The sequence below is a fragment of the Typopeltis vanoorti genome, chromosome 11 (genome assembly GCF_054136105.1).
Source record: "Typopeltis vanoorti isolate ZY-2024b chromosome 11, IOZ_Tvanoo_1.0, whole genome shotgun sequence".
NCBI lineage: Eukaryota > Metazoa > Arthropoda > Arachnida > Uropygi > Thelyphonidae > Typopeltis > Typopeltis vanoorti.
In genome coordinates this window covers 111,712,776-111,726,556 of record NC_143559.1, presented here as the reverse complement: position 1 = coordinate 111,726,556, position 13,781 = coordinate 111,712,776, and the positions used below count along the sequence as shown (strand labels likewise).

At 35.8% G+C, this 13,781-nt stretch overlaps 1 protein-coding gene across 1 annotated transcript in view; it reads left to right on the top strand.

The window, feature by feature from the left end:
• Positions 1–13,781, top strand: part of LOC150101944 (DNA-binding protein P3A2-like) — a 158,319-nt gene that overhangs the window by 68,229 nt on the left and 76,309 nt on the right. The window contains exon 6 of the mRNA XM_090399939.1: positions 8,845–9,027. Within this exon, the coding sequence (XP_090256065.1) occupies positions 8,845–9,027 (183 nt within the window). The remainder of the gene's footprint in view (positions 1–8,844; positions 9,028–13,781) is intronic.

The window sequence follows — 13,781 nt, the reverse complement described above, 5'->3', positions numbered from 1 at the left end:
TCACCCTAACTAATGAATACATCACACAGACACTACATTTACAAAATTCCTCATATTAAATTCCTTAAACAAATTTAAATGTAAATTTGAATTTAAATTCTTTACCTCGGCTACCATTAGTCTGGTATATGCCTTGGTTGTCATTTTTCTATGTTTGTAATGAAATAATAATAAAGATTTCAAAAACAATAGTTCAGACAAACAAACACTGCATATTGTTAAAATCATCTTAAAACCATCAGAACTAAATCTGATGTAAATTACATTGTAGAGCAAGTTGTGAACTGCAGTAAATCTTGTTTTGTTTCATAATAAATATTGTGATATAGTGGGTGTTTCTAAAGGCTTTAGAAACACCCACTAATGCATGCAGCACTTCATTAAACTATGCAACTAAATTTGACATAGATTATATAGCATCACTAGTTATTATTACTAGTATTATTACCATCTGACCTCTGTTTAGACAGAGACTCGCCATAGGAGGTACACACTATCACTTACAAAGCTCATCCAACCATTGCTGTGACGACTCTTTTGTTTTTAATTTACTATCCTCTCGACTCCGCCATTTATGTTATTGCCCTTTCTTATCTTGTTTGCTATTTCTTTACTTAATTAGTTGTTTACCTTTTATCTACCCTTTCTTAACTAATCCAGTATTCTATCTTTCTTAAATTCAAAACTCGTCTAACACTGTACCTTACTTATACAATTTATCCCTTATGATTTAAACTCTACAATCAAATATTTTCTGCTTCATTGCTTTGCAGTCCTAAACAAACAATCTGAAGAAGTTCACCCTATAAGTATTAACACATTTATATTTATACTGTGCCAGCTAATACCTGGATAGAAAGGATTCTTGTTCAGGGTGACCCTTTCAGAGAGTTAACGATCAAACATAAATTTATCCCCCCCCCTGTCCTTTTCTTTCTTACAGTCGCGGCTTACTTATTGCATTAGTATTCATGGGTTTATCCCGCTTGATTCGTTGTTATTTTTATGAACGGTAGTTTTGAATTCATATAATATAGGCAGATCAGGCAAGTACATGAATGAAACAATTTAATGAGCTTTAAGGTGATACACTATAATACATTTCAAAACAGGATAATATGATTGCATTCAACTCAGATCAAGAGCTCTAATTAACTTGTACTTATCACACATACTAAATCTTAATAACCTTAAATACAATCATAAAGTAAAATTCATAGATTATCATTAAGCCATTCAGATACACGTGGTTATCAGAGAACACATCAGCACAATTACACTTTTAGTTTAACATAATCTTGTATCTATTCGGCCTCTTGGGCAAACAATTTCTTAACACTGTTTCGGACACGTATCTAGTTGTAGGCTACGCTTACAGTTCTTTAAGTTCAGTCCAATTTAAACGTTCACACAGGAAATTCACTCTCTTCTTACAACTGGAATTAGTATTTCAAAAGTCTACATTACCATTTCTGTCCTTGAAATCTTAAAACTTGTTCCTGCCTTGTGTAATCATCAAGGCCTTCAAATATAGTTGCTTTGGAGGATATCTTCCGTAGATCTGTGCGAGTAGAATCTCCGAGAGAAACGTGGAAGGTGGCACGGTAATGTCGCCTTGAATGGACGGCTCAAATTAGTCCCTCCGTCGTACGACAACATCACAGCTATCCTGGACACGGACATAGCTTGGCCCAATACAAACGCTATGACGGACGAACTAAGTGCCTTCCGCGACTGGCCAGGAATTTCCCTCCTACGACAAACAGGACCGCTCCGAGAGATCAGGAATCCAGGAAGAAAAAAAGGATAAGAGATCGAATCTTCATGCAAGGCCTTTTTGTTCATTTTTCTCCTCTCGGTAAATTTCAATATTTGCGATATGCGCCAACTCGGTCATGTGTGTCCACGTCAATCTCATTAGCTCCCTCTACATTTTTTTCCACGTGTGTCTGCCTCCTATTCCTGGAAGACGCTTAGGTTTCCCTTTCCAAAACTTTCATAATGTAGGATGGTAAAAGTGACCATTGAACCCTGACTCACAGGCTTTACTATTTCAGTGCAAGAGGCTGGTTTTTCAAATGGATTTTGCCAGCTTACATGGATTTCTATTATCAGGCCCACACTTAAATACAGATTATATTTAAACTCTTTATACAATTTTATACAATTCCTTAAACTTTATCTTGACTTGTATTTACAAACAACTTATTTTTTCTATTGCCAACGTTCATGTTCTCTGCCTGAGTAGAATTAATGTTGTGACCTGAATATTTTAATATAAACCTTTTTAATGCTTATTCAGGACACAACACCATGCCTTAAACTGATTCAATGTGTCTACATTCACAACACACTCAGGCAATGCATTCCTCATCAACCACTCTCCATGTAAATAACCTGCTCCTCACTCCCGTGCTCACGCCTCCTTTTACAGTTTCCAGGGATGACCTCTTGTTCTACCCCCTCCTCCTGTTCATGAGGCTTTGCAATTTACATTCTTTCAATCTGTCCTCATACTCCACACTTCAAAGACCACTGACCACCTTTGTGAATCTTCTGAGCCCTTGCTAACACATCTTCTTCACCATGAGAACTTGGTGACCAAATCTGTGAACAGTAATCTGCATGAGGCCTTATCAAGGTCTTATACAATGGAATCATATTTTTTTTTATTTCTGCACGTCAAGGCCCTCCACATCATTGATTATTTGATGACGTCTTCACAACTTATACAATGTGGTCCCCTGGATTTCAGGTCCTTTTTTCCCATCACTCCTAGATCTCTTGACTTCTTTACTTCCTTTAAAGTTTCTCCACCAAGTGTATACTTTGCATCCTATCATTGTTTACCAAATTTCAAACCTTACACTTTGCAACATTGAGCTGACCGTTCCACTTACCTGCCCATTCATGCAGTCTGTTTGAGTCCTCCTGTAAGGCTATAATATCTGCTTGACCCCAATTTTGCATCATCTACAGACAGCTGCATATCACCAGTTTTAACTCATTTCAATATCATTAATATAAAAATTGAACAACAATGCCCCAAAACTGACTCCTGCAACTCATCACTAGTGACCTTCCTCTTTTGGGATACTTCACCCTCTTATACAACTTTCTGATGTCTGTCTGACAGCCAGTCACTGATCCAACTCAGAAGTCTCTCATCCAATCCCATCTGGTTCAGTTTATTTAACAGCTTGTCCTGTGGCAGTCTATCAAAAGCTTTTGCAGAATCTAAATATACCACTGTATACATCTCCCTTGTCCAAGACATTTGTCACCTTGTTATAGTACATAAGTAAGTTAGTAAAACATGATCTTTTAATAAACCCATGCTAACAACCTTTGCTGTTACCAATCAATTTCTCTATCCTAGTTCTCATCAATCTCTCTAGTAGTGCCTTCACCACAATGCCAGATATACCGATTGGTCTATAATTTGTAGCCATATCCTTATCACCACTTCTGCTGTTGTAAGACTCTAATTAAACAGGCATGCCTTATTGACATCAAGTTTATTTATTATCTCATATACCTTTTGCTCACTCAAAATTAAGCCATCATCTGCTATGTCCTCTACACTTGACAACCACAGAGAATATTGCTGTTATCAATCCATTTCTGTATCCTAGTTCTCACCAATCTCTCTAGTACCTTCATAACTCCAGATATACAGATTGGCCTATAATTTGTAGTCACAGCCTTATCATCACCTTTATTAAACAAAATAATTTTTATTTTCTCTGTAAACCAAAGGCTCCAGTTGTTTTATGTAGTAAGATAATATTTATTTATTATTATTATCATTATTAAATGAGTATTTAGGCTTAGGTGCTGGTTAAAATTCATGTTGCACTTTAATGGAATAATTTACAGCACAAAGAAAAATAATTAAACAACAGGTTTAATTGATTTCAATATATATTTCTCAGTCACAGAGATATCATCAGGAATACAATGTTAAAATTGCAATAACACACACAAAAACACACAAGAAACATTAAGTGGAAGAAATAAGATAGACCTATGAGAGGTACCTTCTATGTTGGGCGTTGTTGGAAACTTTAATTCTTAGGTCACCCACCAAACATCTAAGGCTAGCCTACAGCATCTGTTGAGGGCACCCTCATAGGACTTGAGTCTTAGTTTATTCTATCTCATTTCTATCTCTTTATGCTATAAATTATTCCATTAAAATGCAGCATGAATATTATTACTGTTGTACAGTAACCTCGATGGAGTCTAAAGACTCATCATGGGAGACACAAACTATCCGCACAATCTATACCTCTACTTGAGTCCATTAACAAACAAAGCACTCACTGTTCCTGTGTATTTTTTTGTGTGTTATTATGATTTTAACATTGTATTCCTGATGATTTCTCTGTGAGTGAGACTAAATATTGAAATTGATTAAACCTATTGTTTAATTCTCTTTGTGCTGTAAATTATTCCATTAAAATGCAGCATGAATATTATTATTATTGTATGGACACCTCCATGGAGTCTGAAGACTTATCATGGGACACCCAAACTATCCACACAATCTATACCTCAACTTGAGTCCATTAACAGACAAAGCGATCACAACCAATTCCTGGCAACTCATTCCAGTCATTCACAACTCCAAGCTAAAAAATCTTGTCCTCACACCCTGCTAGCCACACTTTTACTCTTTTTCCAGGATGACCTCTGTCCAAGTGATGAAACATTTTCCCCTGCATCAATCCTATAAAGCCCTTTTAGTAACTTAAATATTTCTGTCATATTCCCTCTTTTTTTTGTGCAACAACCAGTTTCCGTAATCCAAACATTCTCAATGCCTTATGTTCATAGGGCACTTTCCACAGACCACTCACTATCTTGGTCACTTGTCTCTGAATCCTCTCTGCCACTTTTTTCATACCCAAGAAACTCAGTAGATGAGACCTGAGTGCAGTAATCTAGATGTGGATGTATCAATGCCTTATAAAGAGGCATAAGAACTTTCTTATCTGTACTTTTAGTGTGTTCTCAATAGTCAATTATGAACTACCTCGGCAACCTCAGCAATATGACCTTTAAACTTCAATTCTCTGTTCCACTACCCCCCAGATTATTAACTTCATCTGTTTCCTGGACCACCAATGTGGTATATAGCTTGTAATTGATTTATCTCATGCATAACCTTACATTTCTACATATTAAACTGATAACTTTTGCCTATACTGACAGCATATTTAAATCATCATGCAAGCTCTCTACATCACCTTGATTACTACTCAGTTTTGCACCATCAGCAAACAGTTGAATATTTCCTTTTAGATTATTTCCTGTATCATTTATATACAAATTAAACAGTAGTTGTTCTAGTACAGAATCTTGTGGCATGCCACTACTCACCTGCTTTTGCCCTGATTCTGCTCCTCCATACACCGCTTTTTAATATCTGTCCGTCAGCCGCCCTCATATCAACCTAACCATTGTTGTATCCATCCCCATTTGTTCTAATTTGCATAAAAGTTACTTCCACATGTGATATTTTGTCAGATGCCTTTGCAAACACAGCAAAATCAACATATAGCCATTCTCTATATCCAACTCATCTGTCTCATTTTATTATAAAAAGTTAGTAAATTACTAAAGCTTGACTGACCCTTTGCAAAGCCATGTTCTCTCTCATAGAGTATCATATTCTTGTCCACCCATTCTTGAATTCTCTTTTTGATTGTATTTCCAGTTCTTTTACTGCTACTCCTCAGATACGGATTGTCCTGTAATTTGCTACTGTAGCCTTAGAGCCGCTCTTATGAAAAGAGGGGTTCTAAGGCTGAGGTGGAATTAGTCTAATATAATTCTAAGGTGGAATTATTTTGTCCTCTTTCCACTCCCTTGGAACTCTATCAGAACTGAGATTTAAATTAAAGAGCCTAGTCAGAGGCATTTTCACTCAAAAATGTTCAGAGAATTAGCTGAAATGATGAAGCATCCTCTACAATGTAACAAAATGCAAAGGATGATTTTACATCAAGTCTGGTCTTCTTTAATCCATCAACACTTGCCTACTAGTGGTATGCTACAGCAACCCATGAACCAGCAGCTAGCATAATAGTGAATGCACACTTTTCATTGCTTAAATGCTTTCAAATATTTTTCAACAAAAATGTTGACTATTATTACTTGCTTTCTAGTTTTTAGTTTATTTTTATTTCGTGATGTCGAAATAAAAATATAGTTTCTGTTTGACATCTTTGTGGTTTTACATGCCCCCTTAACAGGGTGTTATGCCATGGCACAGCTTTGGGCTTCCTTCTAAGCTTGTCATAATCACCATCTTGTAGTTCCACATATACTCCTTCTTGACAGAATATTCCTCATGCTTTACATTCTCTCAAATTAAGACTGCATGGTCACTTTCCCAATCATAGTTAATGTGCTCTCCTCCGTCACATGCTGCCTCAAGTACCATCTCTCTGTCGGTGTATAAATTCTATTTCCCTCTTGTCATGTGATCTGCTTTCTTTCAATCTATATTTCCATAATTTTAGCCTCCCATAATAATCACTCAACTTGCACTCATTGTACTAATTTGTTGATGGATCATCCACATCATCCGTGGAACCCCTTGAACAATAGCAGCAACCAACCATATATTTTGTCTTATTGGCCTTGATCTCACACCAGATTGCTTCAAATGAACAGCCACTCTCCTGCTTGTCTCCTATTTTTGGCTGAAGTTCATCTATTATCATCAATAGTATCCTTCTTCTCAATGAACTTTATCTTCCCTGAAGATACTAAACCTTTCACATTCTATCCTTGTAACTACATCATCTTCTGTTAGCCAAGTCTCACCAGTGTCTATAACTTTTGGTGAGGTTGCACTAACCAATGCCGAAAACTCCTCTCTCTTATTCCTGATATTTCTGGCATTAGTATATAGAAACAGTAGCATCACTTTAGGCCCCCAACCACCTTTACTTCCTGAATTTGACTGCTTTATTCAATATTTTTTTTACTTTAGAGACTAGATTCCACACTTGTAATTCTCAGACTTACTCACTTCATGGGTGCCTTCACACATACCCACCTGCATCCACCCTAACTGCTTAAGTTTTCCTGAATTCGCACTTCAGCATGCTCAGTGGACAAACCTTTCTGTGACACCTAACACCAAAACGATGTAGGGGCAGCCCATCAGCATTATACAAATCCTTTCCATCAAAATGGAAAGGATTTGTATAATGCCACATGATGGAAATGCCACAAATCCTGTGGCATTTCCATCAAAATTTCCATATAATTTCCATCTGCATTATTTCTTCTGCACAACTCGTGTATTGTTATGTTTGCTATTCACACCCTCCTCCTCAGTTTGTCTCTATCATAGTATGGCAGGAGACTTACAGTCTTCACCTTCTCGCTCTTCATTTTTGCTTCATCCAACAATTTCTTCACATTCTCTCTCATAGAATACTTTTCACCTCTGAGATGATTAGTACTTTTGTCATACCATTCTGCATCTGGATGGCATTACTAATGTCATTAATTTTTGCACCCGGGAAACATGATTTTTTTATACTTGCGGTAAGTACTCCTCTGATCATAGATTCTTAGTACATAATTTTCTCCAATTTTCTCCTTACCTTGTTTTTCTTGTTTGTTCACATGATCTCGATTTTTACCTCAGACCACCTGCTTCTTTCTCTTCTCAGACCTGCTAATCCTTTGTCATTTCTGCATTTTTCAATTTTGTGCTTTGTCCTGTGAAGGATAACATGCAAAGATGTTATTGTTGGGCAAACTGAATTTCCTTATTTTGGTCTATTTTGTTGTGCTGTATTTCCACTACCACATGTTCAACATTAATTTCACCATTAACATTTTCCATTGTACTATCAATACTGTCAACTCTACTAACACTTGCTTTGTTCTCACCACCCAACTGCCACTCACTCTCGAAACACATAATTCACACTCACTCACCAGTTTCGATCTCCTTCCATAAATCCTTTAACTTTCCTGATGAATACATCTCTCTCTCTCTCTCTCTCTCTCTCACACACACACACACACACACACACACACACACACACACACACACACACACAGCACTGTACAAAATCACGTAAATTTAGTTTGCCCAATAATAACATCTTTGCCTCCATTGCTTTACCACACATTGGTGCCATATCAATTTTTTTTTTAAACTAAATAATTCAGTCAATCACATACCTGTATTAAACAAAAACTACAATGAGTTACTGTAATATTATTAATTAAATTATGAAAAAATGACTCATCTTTCAGCTGTGCTAATAACGATACAACACATACAATGCGCCACCACATTGCCAATAATCTTTTGTGTTTAGCTGAGTTAGCTACATGATTCATAGTATTTTGAGAAGTACTGTTAGACAAATTTCATATTTTAGATAGATGGCTCTCTATGGTTGAATAATGGTGTCTTTTGGCTGGGAATATAAAGGCTGAAATCTTGTCTAGACAATATAACAGAGGCATTTCTTCTAAAGTTAAGCTAGTCAGTGTTGTGTGGAGATGGCAGGGCCTCCTCTTTCTGTAAACCCAACTTTTAATACAGACAACACTGAACACACTTAATCACAAGATCTCTGGGTAAATGTATACCTATGCACAAAAAAAAAAAAACAGCTTAACCCACTGCCACATTATCTTTTACAAGATATTCATTAAAAGAAATTCAACTTATAATTTTTAACGAAAAAATTTATAAAATTTTTAACATTATTGGCATGTGTTAACTTGCAGTGTGTAAGAATAAGAATATATTGTAATTTAAAATTGCAAAATATGTTAAAGGACTAATTTGTATTTTAGGTTTCATGGACACATGCTCTACGTCAGATTGTTATCAACTGTTATAAATATCATGGGCGTGAAGACCTGCTTCCAGCATTTAGTGAAGAAGATGACAAACAAAAGGTGAAAGCTGCCACTGGTCGCCTATCCTCTACATGTGTATCCTCTTCTGTCTCTACTGATTCCACCCTTCATGCCGGAGTAAGTGATCTGTCCTTACAACTGGCAACTAACTTTCTTCTACAAATTAACATTCTTCCTTTCCCAAAAATTGAACTGGTCATCTTTGTACTATATAATTTTTTTTATTCAGTTTTCATTGTAGTTGAGATGTAATTTCTCTTCATGGTAATTCAGATCATAATCTCATGTAAGTTTCATCCCTGGTAAAATAGCCTTCACTCAGCCAATTGCAGCATCACATCTTTTCGCCTTGCATCAACACTGGTTGGAAAGCTCTTTGAGGCTTTTACTCCTTCTTTTCATGGCCAGACTGCTGTTTCTGCTCTCTCCAGATCTTGAGAATTATCATGACTGTGTAACAGGATTATCCATTTAAGAATGAGTCTTCATTTCTTACTCTGTTTGGGATTCCTTCTGAATGTCCAGGCCATTGTTTTCCAAAAGACTTGCAAGAGTGAGCAAAAAAAAAAAAAAAAAAAAAAATACACATCATGTGTGGCCTTAGAAGCAGAGATTTCAGCTTCATACACTGAAGCCTGCAGTATTTGTAGACGTCCTCAGAGTGTTGGTCTGATTTTGAAGGAATGCACACTGTCTGTGTCATTAGCATTTGTGCCTTCTGGTCCCTTGTAAAATTCCATATAGGTACAAATATCATAGCTTAACCACATAAAAATATGTGATTCCGACCCATAAAAGGTTGCAAACTTATAGTATCTTGAGTGGGCTGAGTACTGATTTTTATTATTATTATTATTATTAAGAGAGACCTCCAGAGAGTCAGGAACTCATCAAGGGAGGCCATACTATTTGCACTAGCTCTCATATCTGTTCTTGAATTCATTCACGTTACTTGCACACAACATCCAACGGTAATACATTCCAATCACTCACCACTCTATGGGAGAAAAATCTAGCCCTCATCCCCTTCTTGACAGCATTCATTCTCAACTTCCAAGGATGCCCTCACATCCATTCCCCATCCTCCATAAAATAAAAAATTCCATTTACTGAAATTCTGTATAACCCTTTCAAATGTTTATAACTCTCACATTAAAGATACAAAGAAATTATATACTTGGTTTTAATCCTTTTCCCAAGAAAGCAAAACAATGTTTTGTACGTGAAATATATTCGCATCTTAGCTACTTGTGTCTAATGACTTCATATCACTTGATTAGCAATGCTATGCATAATGGGAAGGACCACTACCCAGACCAGTTTCAATCTTTATTGCGGTCTTATCAGTTGGAGCCAGACTTGGGGAAGAGATACCAAAGTTGCAGTAATGCAGAAGTTTCATATGCAAGTAGCCAAAAGATGCTATGCATAGCATTATACACATCCAAAAGGGGGGGAGGGTTGCTTTGCATTATGGGATACATACTAAGGCAAGTGATATGAAGTCATTAGCCTCTATATACAAGAGTAGCTCAGAAGTGAATATATTTCACATGCAAAACATTGTTTTGCTTCCTTGGGAAAAGGATTAAAACTAACTATATAATTTCCTGGTATCTTTAATGTATAATAAACCCACAGTAAAAACCCGGGTTCATTTCAGCATTGCCATTATTCTCTGAGTTGTATTTATAATTTTTGCTATATGACCCTTGTAAAGTCATATAGCAAAATATAAAGTCATGCACTTTGGTGTGGTTAGATATCCAATGTCATATTATATTGGTGGGATTATGCTTGAAGAAACTGGTGAGGCTAGGGATCTTGGAGTTTTAGTAGACAGGAAGTTGAAGATCCCTAGCCTCATCAGTTTCTTCAAGCATAATCCCACCAATATAATACGACATTGGATATACATTTATTAACATTGAAATGACAGCAATTTTCACATGCCCACAACTCCAGCCTATTCAAATCATTCTGCAAATACTGTATATCATCAGCAAATAGTTGTTTGTCACATGTGAAATCCTTCCCAATGTCAGTAATGTACAGATTGAATAACAATGGACCAAGGGCCGATCCTTGAGGCACACCACCAATTATCTTGAAGCTTGCAGATTCTCTCCCCCCTATACGAATTTTTAATATCTGTCAGTCAGCCATCCTCTTATCCATCTCAATAGTTTATAATCCAGTCCCATATTCTCCAGTTTATGCAACAGTCTTCCGTGCTGTATTCTGTTAAAAGCCTTAGGAAAGTCCAAAAATATTATGATGTATCCATTCCTAACTCAGTGGTAACATTATTATAGAATGGTGTTTTTATTCTAATGTAACTATAAAAATGATTTTATAGGTGTTTTTTTTTTTTTTTTCATAAAAACATAATCCAAAAACTCTAGAGACTCAACATGGTTCAAGCTACTTCAGGCTTCCAGTAAAGTGGGACAGTGCTGGTCTTACACTGCTGAATAAAATTTATCTCTCACCAAATGACAATCACAAACATCTGTGCCCAATGTGGAATTTGAACCAGCAGCCTGTTAATTGAAAAATAGATCCAATTTTGCCTTCCTTACCATCCATGCTATCACTGATGTAGCCTGTTTTATTGTATTATTGATAATCTTTTACTGTATAATCTTTCCACAGTATCTTTTAAAATTTAACTCCTGCTCTATTCTCACTCATCCATTTAACCCTTACCTGGTTAATCTTCTTAACTTATTTTTGAAACTGTATTTCCAGAGAAATGCAATATGAAAATAAGATAAAAAGACCAAGTGATAGTGTTACCCTTGATTGTTTCTCATACGCTGCTAATGTGTGTTAGCTTCCAATAAACAAAGAAAAGAAGAATAATCTAATCCATATATAATAAGAGTATTTCAAAATGATACTGAGAAAAGGAAGACTCATCTCTTTTTTGTCAGAGAACTAGGCTGAAAATCAGTAAAAATTCAGCATAATTTTATCTTCAATTCTGCCGAAACTCAGCAGAATTGAAGAGAGTAACCACAGAAGCATCAGTGCGAAAGAGGTGGAGCTAGCAGATAACTTACAGAATAACATATTGACATGAATGCCATTACCAAAACAAAGAAGGCAAAAACAGGTGAGATACTTCTAAATATTCAAGGCATCACAATCATTACCATGATCGCAGTGATAAAGATGTAGCTAGTATTCTACATGACACACAAAGATGGTGAATGCGATTCTTCAATGACAGGCAATTTCAAGTATGCTTGAAATATTTTGGGAAAATTTAAAGCAAAGTTAATAATAGTAAGTATTGCTGGATTTCTGTTCAGGATGCTGTTTCCTCAATATTAATGTCTTTCTGCCATAAAGATGTGCATGAATTCAAGAAAGAATATACAAGAAACGGAAGTGTCTTATCTGACTGTGTTATTGCAATAGGATTCTTATCTGTGTATATAGATATATTTTCATAAATATGCATATGTAAAAAGAGAATCAGTAAGTGATGCACAAAGGCCTGTGGTGAAATAATAAAATTCATTCCAAATATCATGAATACAACCTATACAAGGACCTGTATATATATATATATATATATATATATATATACACCTAGTTACATGGACAGTAGTGACTATGAAATGTATTAGCAAATTAGCCAAGTAAATAGGAAAAGGATGATCATTATGGGTGATTTTAATTATGGCAGTATAGATTGGGATGACAAGATAGCAACAAAAAATAAAGAAAATGAATTTCTTAAGTTTTTGAGAGATAACTCAATGTTACATACCTCAGGTAGTATGTAACACAGGGCACATGAGGATTGAGGATCTTGATTTGATCATCTCATCAGAGGCTGTTATTATAAATGAGGTGCTACATCTTCCTCCAGTTGGTGATAGTGACCATGAAGTGATTTCCTTGGTGTTTGCTAGGAACCACCTAGCAACCACCCAGGACATGTGAGGAAAAGGCATATGTGAACTACAAGGCTGGTAATTATGAGAAGTTCAGGAGAAAGCTTGCAGCTGTAGCATGGAAAGAGGAATTGGGTGAAAAGGAGATCAGTACTGCTTGGATGCTATTTAAGAACTGTCTAGTAGAAGCAATGTCTAAATGCATTCCAAAGTCAGAAGATTAAATAAGATAGATGTGAAATGGATGCATGAAGAAATTCATGCAATACGAGGGTGATCTGAAAGGTTCTCGGCTTAACAATGAAAAAAAAAACGAATTCATAATTTCAAAATTATTTTTTATTTTTCAATATAATCTCCCTTAAGACTAATACATTTATTCCAGTGATGCTCCAGTGCCATTATCCTGTCCCTGTAGTGGTTTTTAGTAAGATCTGTAAAATATCCCTCTACAGACATGTAGAAAGGCTTATGTGTTCATCATACATGTTGTTTAATTTTGACGGTATCTATCAGAACACAGAATTATAAGTAAATAATTATTTATTGACTTATTGCTGATATTTCGATGGTGTTATAACCAGCATCTTCAGAGCACCAAAACAGTTTTGTCACAGTACATGAGACTACAACAACATGATGTAACAAAGAGACTAGTTTAACAAAATTGTAGCAACAACACAAAGACACTAAAGTCCTAATTAGGCACCCTCTATCTAAAAAAAAAAAAAAAAAATTGTAGCAACAACACAAAGACTAAAGTCCTAAAAAAAACAGAGAGAGAAAGCAGGTACTAGTTATGTCTTAAGATGACTATCTCCCAAATCTTACGCAAATTTATACAGCCATATTTGTTGAGATTTGGTGTATGTTTTTAGGCTTCTCTGCTTCTAAGAACAATCTTTCTGACTTGTAAAAGCTTCTGTGCAGTACTTTTGTTTCTTCCAGTTGATCCTGTGTGCA